General features: G+C 39.7%; 1 protein-coding gene across 3 annotated transcripts in view; it reads left to right on the top strand.

Annotated features, from left to right (window-relative positions):
• The first annotated feature begins 7,344 nt into the window (after positions 1–7,344).
• CSTPP1 (centriolar satellite-associated tubulin polyglutamylase complex regulator 1) overlaps positions 7,345–13,409 on the top strand; it is a 147,650-nt gene continuing 141,585 nt past the window's right edge. The window contains exon 1 of one of the 3 annotated variants that reach the window (XM_070759928.1): positions 7,345–7,551. In XM_070759928.1, the coding sequence (XP_070616029.1) occupies positions 7,506–7,551 (46 nt within the window). In that variant the 5' untranslated portion in view covers positions 7,345–7,505. The remainder of the gene's footprint in view (positions 7,552–13,409) is intronic. The other 2 variants (XM_070759936.1, XM_070759944.1) reach the window with 2 other exon arrangements.

The raw sequence follows: 13,409 nt of genomic DNA, 5'->3' as shown, positions 1-13,409 counted from the left end.
GAGTTCTTCATGCTGTCTAAGCTTAGCTATGTTTTGCTGATGTTTCATTACCCAACTAGGTAACATTATCCGTTTGCACACTACTATTCCTTTTTAAAAAATATTTTTTGTTATTTTTGTTGTCACATTTTTCCCTTCTAGCAGGGTCCAAGATACAGAATTTCCTCTAATACATGACCCAAATATTCCAGTTTTATTGTTTCCCCTGTACATCTCAGGAGCTTCAAAATTTTATTTTTGCAACTCCAAGGATTTATTTATTTTATTCATTTGTCCAATACACAAATACATAGGAAGAAAAATAGACATGTGATAATATAAAAAGAGGGTGAAGGTGAACTTAGAGGAGAGGATATATGAAAGGAAGAGAATATATATGATAGGTGAAAGAAAGGAAAGACAATTGGACAGGGGACCAAAGGCACACCAGTGCACTTACGTATGCCCCTTACTGGCCTCTTAGGAACCTGGAGAGATCAATCGTGGAGAGTCCAAGGGAGAAATGTTGGGGGTTAGGGGTTGACACAATTGAGTCTGGTAATGAGTTCCATGCTTCGATAACTCGATTGTTGAAATCATATTTTTTACAGTCAAGTTTGGAGCGGTTTGTATTAAGTTTGAATCTGTTGCGTGCTCTTGTGTTGTTGCGGTTGAAGCTGAAGTAGTCATTGACCGGTAGGACGTTGCAGCATATGATCTTGTGGGCAATACTCAAATCATGTTTTAGGCGCCATAGTTCTAGGCTTTCTAGGCCCAGGATTCTTAGTCTATTTTCGTAGGATATTCTGTTTCGAGTGGAGGAGTGAAGTGCTCTTCTGGTGAAATATCTTTGGACATTTTCAAGGGTGTTGATGTCTGAGATGTGGTAGGGGTTCCAGACAGAAGAGCAAGTCTAGGCTCTTGTGAGTAGTGTGAGATTGCCTGAGCAGAAGCTGAGTAGGATCAGGTTAACAACTCTAGAAGCTTTTTTGGCAATATTGTTGCAGTGAGCTTTAGCACTTAGGTAATTCGATATTAGTATTCCAAGGCCTTTTACTGAGTGTGGGTTAGCAGTGAGAGATTGTTTATTCAGTTCGTATGTGCGGTTTGGATTCTTTTTGCCAATGTGGAGGGTAGAGCATTTGTTGGTTGAATTGAAGTTGCCAGGTGTTAGACCAGTCTGAGACAAAGTCCAGGTCTTTTTCGAGAGTGAGTGTGTTATCAGTGGTGTTGAAAAGTTTCACATCATTGGCATAAAGAACACAGTTGCTTTCGATATGGTCACAGAGGTCATTGATGTAGAGAATGAAGAGAGTAGGACCTAGTACGCTTCCCTGGGGAACGCCGCTTATGACAGGGGCGGGGGTGGAGATGGCGCTACCAATTTTGACAATTTGTTGCCTGTTTGACAGGAATGCAGTAATCCAGTTGTGGAGAAGTCCTGAGATGCCATAGGATTTGAGGTTTTTTAGGAGTAGTTTGTGGTGGAGCACTGAGTCGAAGTCTATATAAACTGAGTCTATATAAATTGCATCAATGGATTTTCCTTGGTCGAGGTGGGTAGTCCAAATATTTTTGCAGTGGAGTAGTTGTAGGTTGCAGGATAATTTCTTTCTGAATCCAAATTGTTTGTTTGAGAGTAGGTTATTAGATTCTAAGTAGAGGGTGATTGATCGATTTATAATTGATTCCATGATTTTACAACATGCAACAGAGAGATATTGGTCTGTAGTTGTCCACTAGTGAAGGGTCTCCTTTTTTGAAAATGGGGATGACTACTGCTTTTGACCACAGCTTGGGGAGCGTGCTGGTCCTGAAGGATTTTTGGAAGATAATACTTAGGGGTTCAGCAAGAGCAGAAGAAAGTTTCCTTAGGAAGTATGCACAGAGACCGTCTGGTCCGGCAGATAGGGAAGGTTTGAGGTCACGGATTGCTTTTTCTACATGGTCTACAGTGAAGATGATTTGGGTTAGGTTTTTTAGTGGGTTTGAGGTGCGATTTGCGAAGATGGGGGAAGAACCATTGCTATTAACAAAAACAGAGCCAAAAAAAGAGTTGAAGAGGTTGGCTTTGGATGGGTCATCATGGTATTCTTTGTTATTGGGTCCTACGAGTGGTGGAATAGGTCTGGAGTCATTGAGTTTGTTGTTGATGAAGTTATAGAGAGCTTGGTTAGACTTGGTGCGAAGGAGGCTTTCCTCTTTTTTGCTGTGATTCTCAAAGTTATCTTTAAAAGTTATATTTCAAAGACTCTCAACCTATTCTCAGTTGCCTTTTTGAAAATGTTTCAGAGTTTTACATTTATATATTTATTATTTTCCTGCTTCACTGAATCCTCTTTATATTGGCTGTCATCAGTTTTGAGCTTCCAACATGGAAAATTACAAGAGACACTGAAAGGCGTATCCCTAATATACGGAGAATATTATGTTCTCAATCCTTGAAATGCAGGATTTGATATTTCCCTACACCTCCCATCTTATTTTATCCTTAGCATTTTGACAGTATGTCAACAAATCTATCCAGTAAAAGAGATATGTTAATATGACATTGTGGCAACAGATATCACAAGGTATACAATTATGCTCTAGGATTTTAATGCTATGCAAAATTTCAATGTAATGAGCATTATTAAATTTTATAGCCCTTGTTTTCCAATAAACTTATATCAAATATGAAAATTGGTTATGAGTAGCTGTCAGAGCAGTCTTCTCCACTCACAACTTTTGATATTTGAGGTAATACATGCAAGTCATCACTTCATATATAAAAAATGGTGTTCTGAACTATTTTTTTTACAATTTTGAAGGCTTTAGTGGGATTTTGAAAAATATTTAGCATTTATGCATGTGGTTTGTGACTTGTTTCCTATAACATGCTTTTATGGCTACTATACAGTATTTTTTTTGCTAAATAATTAGGCAGATCAGATGCTTTAATTCTCTGAAAAGCGCTGTGAGCCAGATGAGGTGTCCAAATAACATTTCCCTTGCATGATGTTAAATTGTCCCAAAGGTGCTTTTTCAGGAGACAACTGGATTTTTTTGTTTTTTTCTTTTGAAGACATTTTACTTGTCATCCAAGAAGTTTCTTTAATTCTGACAGGATAGTGGGAAATGAAATGTCAGAGCTGCGAAAGAGACCTCGGAGTCTTGGTGGACAATCAACTAAACATGAGCCAACAATGTGCAGCAGCAGCTAAAAAAGCCAACACAATCCTAAGCTGCATCAACAGGGGAATACACTCCAAGACCAGGGAAGTCTTAATACCATTCTACTACGCCCTGGTCCGACCACACCTGGAGTACTGTATTCAGTTCTGGTCACCACACTTCAAAAGAGACATTGAAACTCTGCAAAAAAGAGCAACCAAGATGATTAAGGGATTGGAAACCAAGACTTACGAAGAGAGACTGAGGGAACTGGACATGGATAGCCTAGAGAAAAGGAGGGCCAGAACGGACATGATAGCAGTCTACAAGTATACGAGGGGATGTCACAGAGAGGAGGGAATCACTTTATTCTTCAGGGCACCAGAGGGCCGGACAAGGAACAACAGCTGGAAGCTGACCAAGGAGAGATTCAACATGGAGATAAGGAGGAACTTCCTGACGGTCAGAGCGATCAACCAATGGAACAACCTACCAGTGGACGTTGTGAACTCCAACACCCTGGACATTTTTAAGAGAAGATTGAACTGCCACTTGACTGGTGTACTATAGGGTTTCTGCTTGAGCAGGGGGTTGAACTCGATGGCCTTCATGGTCCCTTTCAACTCTAACAATCAATCAATCAATCAATCAATCAATAAAAAGCCTTTGGAACAACCATGACCTGGGGAAACGCAGTGGGGTAGTAAAAATGGAGCTCCACCCCAGAGCACCCAATTTGCACTGAAAGATGTTGAAAGAAAATGCAGGGCGTCTTGCATAAGCCACGCTCACAGTGTGGTAGTAAAAATTTGGGTAGCCCTTCACTGCACGCGTGCATGCACTGGCGTGTGCACACACACCATTTTGGCACACGAACCAAAAAAAGGTTTGCCATCACTGATATAGGGTATCAAACTGACTGCATCATAGTGTGAAAAAACCCTCATTTTCTGTGTGACAGCAGCTGTGTATTATTGATTGGTTGCGGGCAGAAAGCCAACGAATACAGGAATTTCATGAGTTTACTCTGATCTGAAAAGGTGCTTCAGAGTATGCAGGGGAAATGTCAAGCATCTTTTTGGAATCAGATCCAAAGCACCCCAAAGCAGTACTTATCATTGCTTAGCTTGGTTTTTTTATTTTATTTTATTTTATTTATTCATTTGTCCAATACACAAATACATAGGAAGAAAAATAGACATGTGGTAATATATATAAGGGTAAAAGTGAACTTAGAGGAGAGGATATATGAAAGGAAGAGAATATATATGATAGGTGAAAGAAAGGAAAGACAATTGGACAGGGGACGAAAGGCACACCAGTGCACTTATGTATGCCCCTTACTGGCCTCTTAGGAACCTGGAGAGGTCAATCGTGGAGAGTCTAAGGGAGAAATGTTGGGGGTTAGGGGTTGACACAGTTGAGTCCGGTAATGAGTTCCACGCTTCGATAACTCGATTGTTGAAATCATATTTTTTACAGTCAAGTTTGGAGCGGTTCGTATTAAGTTTGAATCTGTTGCGTGATCTTGTGTTATATTTGATTTGCTTCATTATATAAAATGGCAATGTAGGTAATTCCACCCTTTCCTTGATATGTCAGGACATATGCCCACAAAAGCAAAACAAATATGATTTGGGTTATCTATCTGGATGGATGTTTTCTCTATATCTGGGAGACATAGCTCTAAAACTAACAACCAAATGAAAATGAAATGAACTCTGATAACATCTCACTTGAAGAAGAACAGGTGAGATCTGCAGTGGATTTTGTAAGGATGTCCAACTCTGTCAGACTACTGGGGAAGTGATGATAAGCAGAGAAACGTGTATGAAGGACTCCAGAAGCAACATCTTGTTTTTATTCAGTTCGCTTTTGAGTCATTAACAGTCAGGCGCCACTAGTGCTGAAACTTATCATTATTACAGCCACAAATGGGCTTCGATCCCTGAAGGAAAACTTCATCCTTTAGCTGGCCTTAGAAGAGAGGAAGGGGGAGACTGCCATAAAAGAAAAAGAAAACTTTGGGGAGAAAAAATATCCACAGTGAAATATAAAATGAAATTATTAAACCTTGATCTAACATAGCAAGCATAACTAGGTAGCCCATTTCATGGCAAAAGCAAACAACCAGATAACAGTATCTAGCAACTCTAATTATATTTAAGGATCAGAACAAGAAAAGTTAGGCACTGTTTCTCTGTTTTTCCTGCTTCTAGTACCCTCCACTAAAATGTTTCCTGTATCAAATGTTTGGGGCAAAAATCATTTCTCTTCATATGCGTCATATTTTCTGGGGGTGGAAAATACACATTCTTCTGTATCTCACTGAATTATAACTTCGTCCAGACCTACTTTGCTCAATTAATATTGAGGTATTAATATTCCAGCAATATCTGGAAGGAAGTCACCTAATTGGAAATTGTTCTTTTCTTTTGCCTTAATGGGCCTGATACCTTTAAGAATAAAAATCTCTATTCATCCTCCAAATATCTTTTTCTCCCGCAGGGACAGAATGGAAGCAAGATTTCCTACTCCTTTTGTTCACAAGGAAAAAGGAATTGCTTTTTCATGTGCAGCAGGGAGGGAAATTGCTTCCAATCTCTTGCTTCACATGAGGAAAAAAAATGCCTCTACCTGCTCCAGCACTGAGAGACAAAGTCTTCGCTGAGCTGTCTAAACAACAGGGAAGACTTAAATCCAATCTACAGCAGAGAAGTGCTGAGAAACCTCTCAGCGTAGGGGGAAGATTAAATGGTGGACTAAGGAAATAGAGTCAAGAAGCTATGGATGAAAACTGAACAAGGAGAGAAGCAACATAGAACTAAGAAATTTCTTGACAGTTAGAACAATTAATCAGTGTAAAGGCTTCCATCCAGAAGTTGCGAATGCCCCCAACACTGGAAGTTTTTAAATAGATGTTGAATAACCATCTGTCTGAAGCAGGGGGTTGGACTAGAAGACCTCCAAGGTCCCTTCCAGCTCTGTTGTTGTTGTTACTATTATTATTACTATTATTATTACTATCATCATCATTATTTATTATCATTATTATTGTAGTTTGGACCTGGGAATAGGGGCATATATAGGAAAGGTTTTAAAAAAGTCAAGAAGGGAAACATCTTTTTATGTTAAAGGGTGAAAAGCTGTGGCGATTGATAGGCCTTGCTCTACAATCTGGAAATGTCCCCATTCTTGATCTATATTTCTGACTTTCTTGCATCTAGAAGAGGAATTGACTGTTCTAGCACCCATTGGTCCTGTGGTGCAGAGGCAAATTCCTCCTGGTATAGACTGGTTTGCACGAACCAGTAGCAAGTCGCTGATGATGTCATGATGACATCATAGAACCGGTTTTGTCAGTGCCGGTTCATGAACGGCACCATCTCTTTTTATTATTTACCGTATTTTATTTATTGGATTTGTATGCCGCCCCTCTCCCCCAGTTTTTTTTCCTTTTGTGCATGCGCAGAAACCAAGTTCCCGGTACTGCGCATGTATCACCATCTAGTTTTCAGGTTTTTTTAAAAAAAATATTTTGGATTTTTTGGCACTGCGTATGCACATGTGCGCAAAGCATGCGCGCACCCACAAGGCACGGCCACATGGCATTGGAGGCGAGGTAAGTTAGAACCCACCCTTGTTGTGGTGCTATCCATATGGAAAATGTATAGTTTTAGGCTGTGCTTGCAGAACCAAGGGTGAAATCCAGCAGGTTCTGGAGAAGCGTAAATTTTGAGTAGATTGGAAATATCATCTCTGGCTGGCCCCAGATTGGGGTGGGAATTTCTCTTTTACTAGTATCATGTACATACACTGCTCAAAAAAAAATAATATAGGAGACACTTGCACAACACAATATAACTCCAAGTAAATCAAACTTCTGTGAAATCAAACTGTCCACTTAGGAAGCAACACTGATTGACAATCAATTTCACATGCTGTTGTGCACATTCAACTTTGTACACAGCAAAGTATTCAATGAGACTTCATGTCTATTCTCTTCCATATGTATTGTGTATTGGACAAATGAATAAATAAATAAAATAAATAAATAAAAACTATTTCATTCGTTCAGATCTAGTATGTGTTCTTTGACTGTTCCTTTTATTTTTTTTGAGCAGCATAAATATCGTTACATCTTTGTATACCACCAATACGTACTTGACAAATGAAATGAAATATAAATAAATAAACAAATAGATAAGAGGAGGGGAGGGGAGGAGAGGTCAATTCCCGGTGCAACCTCGATCTTCTTCCTCCGGGATTCCGACAGCCGGGATCTTGTTTCTGGCCGGAAGTCATTTTCTTCGCGGCAGCGTCTGGTGTCCTAGAAACGGCCCGGCGGCCGAGAGCGGGAGACGGTTGACAGGATGCTGAGCGTGGACCGCCTCTCTCAGCCAGGGCTCGAGTATCTGGGTGAGGCTCCAGCGGGCGCGGCGGGAAGAGGAGGAGGAGGAGAAATGCGGGTGGGGTGGGTGTGGAGGGTGGAGGGAGGAGATGGAGATGCAAGTAGCTTCTCCGTTTCTCGCCGCGGGGCGAAGAGGTTGCCTTCCCGAGGAGGGTGGAGGGGAGGATTGATTCATTCTGGGCCCCCTCGGTCCTTTCTTGCCCGGGATGATGTGCCTACTACGGAGCCTGCCGCTTCCCCCCGCGTCGCAGAGTACAATGACCTCGCCGTTTGCTGCCTTGGGAAGGGCGGGGTTAGGGCTGCCGGCTTGCCATCCCTTGGGGTCACTTGCCCTCCCCTCGTCGTAGGTGGAGATTTGATTTGATTTTTATTTATTTTATTTTGTCAAGTACGTAATGGTACGTAGTATACAGCAGTGTTTCCCAACCTTGGCAACTTGAAGATATTTGGAGTTCAACTCCCAGAATTCCCCAGCCAGCAAATGCTGGCTGGGGAATTCTGGGAGTTAAAGTCCAGATATCTCCAAGTTGCCAAGGTTGGGAAACACTGGTATACAGGGTGCGTTCCAAAAGTAATGCAATTATTTTTTAAAAGTAATTTATTGAACAGATTTGCACAAACACTTAAAATTCTTCAAAGTACTGTCCTTAGGCCTCTACACATTTTTTTCCAGCGACTCTGCCATGACCGGTACACGTCCTGGAAGGCGTCTTTGGGGACCTCTCGCAAGGTCTTTGTCACGGCTGATTGGATCTCTTCTATGGAGGAAAAACGGGTTCCTTTCAGGGCTGGGAACAAAAAGAAGTCTGCTGGGGCATTGTCAGGACTATTGGGGCGGGGGGCAACATTGGCACCTGGTGTTTGGCCAGGAACTTGCGGACTCGTAGCGCGTTGTGGCCAGGCGTGTTTTTTGTCCATAGAAGAGAACCAATCAGCCGTGACGAAGACCGTGCGAGAGGTCCCCGAAAACGCCTTCCAGGGCGTGTACCGGTCATGGCAGAGTCGCTGAAAAAAAATGTGTAGAGGCCCAAGGACAGTACTTTGAAGAATTTTAAGTGTTTGTGCAAATCTGTTCAATAAATTACTTTTTTAAAAAATTGCATTACTTTTGGAACACGCTGTACAAAGATATAACAATGTTTATATACATGATATTAGCAAGAGAGAAACATTAGGACAGGGAATGGAAGGCACTTTGGTGCACTTATGCACACCCCTTAGGAATTGAGTGAGGTCAACAGTGGATAGTCAAAGGGTAAAGTTTTGGGGTTTTGGTGATGATACTACAGATCCTTTTTAGGGGACCGGGACTGATAGCAAGGGTATCAGTGGAAGTACTTTGCTCGCTCTTGGGTCTAAATTGGTGCTGGGAAGAGGAAACTGTACATGATTACCAATGTAGCCATTTCGAATAGAATCATTTGAAGTAGTAAACAATTACTTATATTGTAATAATATCACTCTTGGCTATAGGAGTAAAGAAGACCCCCCCCCCCACTTGTCCTAATATATTTTGTGCTCCCTTCTCACTCCCCATCTTTTAATGATAAATTTTCATTATTTATTGCTTTATCCTTTTAATGATTCATGGTTTTAATGTTGGTAAGCTGCCCAGAGTCACTTCTAGATGAGATGGTTAGCACACAAAAGAGAAAGACAGAGAGAGGAAGAAAAAGAGAGAGGGGGGGGGGAGAAAAAAGAAAGAGGAAGAAAATAAAGAGAGAGAGATAAAAGAAAGACACAGAGAGAAAAAAGAATGACAGAGAGAAAAAGGGAGAGAGAGAAAAGGAGAGAGAAAAAAGATACAGTGAAAGAAAAGGAAGGAAGGAAAAGAAAGAAAAGAAAGAAAGAAAGAAAGAAAGGCTATGTTACAATAATAGCCTAAACAAGTGATTGTTTATATATATATATATATATATGTCACATGTTTTTGCTGAATTTGAAAATTAAGGGAGACTAGGATATATCTCTATCTACCTCTATCTAACTATCTATCTACCTATCTACCTACCTACCTACCTATCTACCTACCTACCTACCTATCTACCTACCTACCTACCTACCTATCTATGATATATATATGTTTAATAACTAATTTTTTATAGTTTTCATTTAACCTTCCTTTCCTAATGTCTACTCTGTGTAATTGCACTTATTTAATTGGATTATTGTGTTGTGTGAACCATAGTTATTTTGTCTCAGAAATATACAAAAGTTTCAAAATTATCTTAGCAATTATGCATGCTGCCTGAATTAGGATGTAGCAGTCAGGTTGTATCATGGAAACAAGCTTAAGATGCCCTTCTGGCCTTCGGACATAGAGTTGTGAACCTAAAGAGGAGCTGTTAAAATAGGAAATGCTAGACACTATCATTATTATTCCATTTCCTTCTCTTCTTGAATTTTGGAGATTGCATTAGAAATGAAATTGGGGTGAAGATGGCTAACTTTTTTCTACACCCTAGCCATCTAGCTGTCAGTCAAATAGGTGGTTGGGCCATTAGTCATCCTAATACCTTTTACTAGGGGTTTTTTTTTTTTGCCTGTAGGTTAACAGTGACCTAGTACAGTAGTGGGTTTTTGAGTGAACCAAAATCATTTTGAGTTCTCTGCCTCAACAAAAAGTTAAAGCCAAATCAAAATTTGACATATCACCTTAGTCTTCAGAGGTAAACAGTGAGAAAACGATAAAATAAGGATTACCTTATTAATATATTCTGCAAATAATTTCAACTATAAAACTTACACAGTTGACTAATATTAAAAGAAACAAATAGAAAAAGTTTAATCTTACATTTCTGCTGTGCGTGGAACTTAAAATCTAATATGCCAAAGTTGAATCTGTTGAGAAAGAAAAATCTTAGTCATTAAATTGCCTCTATGTCATTTAGAGTGCCTTGTATTGTTAATATTGCACTTTATATTTTGGGGGCTGGAGGGGGGATACTTTTAAAAAGTTGTTAATTCTTTGTTTAATATGAATCTAGTGAAAGTAAGCAACGTTTGGAAAAACACCTTTGATTCTTTTTTGGCATTGACTTACAGTTGTTCAAGCAGCATTCTTTGAAGAGAATAGCAACCCTCCTCCAGGTGCTTTATTGTATTTCTCAAGGTCTTGCTAATAGTATTATTTGGCTGTGAGACTATAGGTAATTGTGACAAGAGAAACCAAATCAAGTTAATCTTATTCAAACTGTTTGTTGCCCAGGGCTATCATATCAGGTGTTCTTTGAAGAGATGCTTAACTCAGCTTCCTTTTGGGGATGAGTAAACTACCTTATAAACACTCTTTGTCATGTACACACAAAAGTAATGCAAATTAAGTGGGTGCTTCCAAAATCTCTTCTGCTATGTTGTACTAAATATTCCATACTCACAATATTTTCTATATGGCAGTTAATTACAACAAAACATATTTCTGTGCCTATTTTTTCTTTACTCTTTACAACATTTATGTTCCAGCAGACGTGGTTGGGAAATCCACAGTAACTGAATTTAAACATGCCTGGGATAAACATATATCCATCCTAAGATAAAATACAGGAAATAGTAAAAGGGCAGACTAGATGGACCAAGAGGTCTTTTTCTGCCGTCAGTCTTCTATGTTTCTATGTAACATACTTGTAGAAGTTGATGTTTCAAAAAATAATTGGTAATCAGAAATTGCAATGTCAAGTTGCTTTGTTTGATAAGGCATAATATAACAACCTTTCTTGCCCAGCTGCTGTTTCCACAAACAGAACTGCTTGCCCCATCAGCTGCCTTGCAGAAGTAATATCAGGTTTATTTGAAATGAACACAGTTCATTTGCAATGATTTAAACAGGAAGTATTGATATGTAGTCCAAAGAGGGAGTCAAAACTAATTGCTGAAGTTAAGGATGTTACCAATATGGAAACTAGGCGGTGAAATAAGTTCTAAAATGTTGCCCAGTTTTTGCAAAATATACTTAGTTTTTGTAAAACGCAATTCAAGTACAGGTGCAGTTGTGCTGTTGTAAAATACAATTTAAGTATAAGAATATCCATTTGATGTACACCTATTCTTTTGGTGAATGTTCGAAGTTATAACAACACAAAAATGTGAGTTATAATTTGTCCGCACACTTCTAACCATTGCAGCATTTCCACAGTCACATGATCAGAATTTGGGCACTTGGCAACCAGCATGTATTTATAACAGATGCAGTGTCTTGGAGGCATGTGAACACCATTTACAACCTTTCCAGCTGGCTTCTGATGGGGGAAGGCGAGAATCACCTAATGAGCATGTGGAAAAAATTATAAAATTGGGCATGAGTTAATTAACACTCAACTTGCTTGGCAATGGATATTCTGGTCTCAATTGTGGCTATAATTCAAGGACTACCTGTATTATTTACAACAGCACTGTAAATTAGGCCAACATAATTATCTGGAGTTTTTGGTGCTCTGAGCTTGATTGTTTGCTTGCAAACATTTCATTACTGGACTAGATAACATCATAAATTAGGTAACTGTACCAAACTCAGAGAGCACCAAGGACTCCAGAAAATGTGATAATTATTCAACCCTGTGTTAACAGATTATCTTCAATTATAATCACATTTTAGATGCCAGAGTTCAGGCATAATGATTTTCCTGTGGCCTCTTTGTGAATGTTTTTGGCGTGTTCATCCGGGAACTTTCTGACTCAAAGTTCACATTCTTAGCTACACCAGGTTTGATTCTGTTTCTCAGCCTTGAATTTTTGGTTCCTTTGATGAAACTTGGCCTTTTCAGTTAAGCCGTTTATATATTCCATCTCTAATTGAGGGCTTACTCTTCATAGAGCAATTTTGAAACTTTTAATTATTTTCTCTCTTGAGTTAAGTTCCTTTCCTTCCTCTCTCTACTAGAATCCTTTTTCTTTCATCTTGTGCCAGCTGTGGACATGTGAGAACATGAATCCCTGCCAGAGAAGCTCTGCATTTTATAGAGCTTGGGTCTAGTCAGTGCCAAAGATGTTGTGCTCTCTTACAAATCAGAAATGCTGAAGAATTGATGTTTTACTGCCATTGCCAGTTATAGAGTCTTTGACTTTTAATATAGTACTTGAAAACCAGCTCCTGAAGCACTGTCTATATACATGTTGATTTCTGGTCATGTTTTCCTTCCTTTCTAGTTTGCCACCTATCTTCATATAATTAAGTAATTAAGAACGGAATGGAATAGAATAGAGTTCTTTTTCAGCCAAGTGTGATTGGACACACAAGGAATTTGTCTTTGATGCATATGCTCTCAGTATACATAAAAAGACAAGATACATTCGTCAAGAAGCATAAGCACTTAATGGTAGTCATAGGGTACAAATAAGAATCAAATCCTACTAGGAAACAATCAATATGAACTGTAAGGATACAAACAACAAAGTTACAGTCATGCAGTCATAAATCATAAGTGGGAGATGATGGGTGATAGGAACGATAAGAAGATTAATAGTAATAGTAATGCAGCTTTAGTAAATAGTTTGACAGTGTTGAGGGAATATTTGTTTAGCAGAGTGATGGTGTTTGGGGAAAAAACCCTGTTCTTGTGTCTAGTAGTTTTGGTGTGCAGTGCTCTATAGCAGTGATGGCAAATCTTTTTTCCCTCGGGTACCGAAAGAGCATGGGCACACGCTATCACCCGTGCACGACTGCCCACACCCATAATTCAATGTCTGGGGAGGGTGAAAACAGCTTCCCCCACCCTCTGGAGGCTGGAAATGGCTGTTTCCCAACTTATGGTGGCTCCAGTAGGCTTCCCTGGAGCTGGGGAAGGGTAAAAATGCCCCCCACATCCCCCTGGAGGCTCTCTGGAAGCCAAAAACACCTTCCCAGAGCCTCTCTATGAGGCAAAAATCAGCT

Source organism: Erythrolamprus reginae, chromosome 1 (assembly GCF_031021105.1).
Source record: "Erythrolamprus reginae isolate rEryReg1 chromosome 1, rEryReg1.hap1, whole genome shotgun sequence".
NCBI lineage: Eukaryota > Metazoa > Chordata > Lepidosauria > Squamata > Dipsadidae > Erythrolamprus > Erythrolamprus reginae.
Note: the sequence above shows the minus strand (reverse complement) of the source record. Positions and strands in the feature narration are given on the sequence as shown.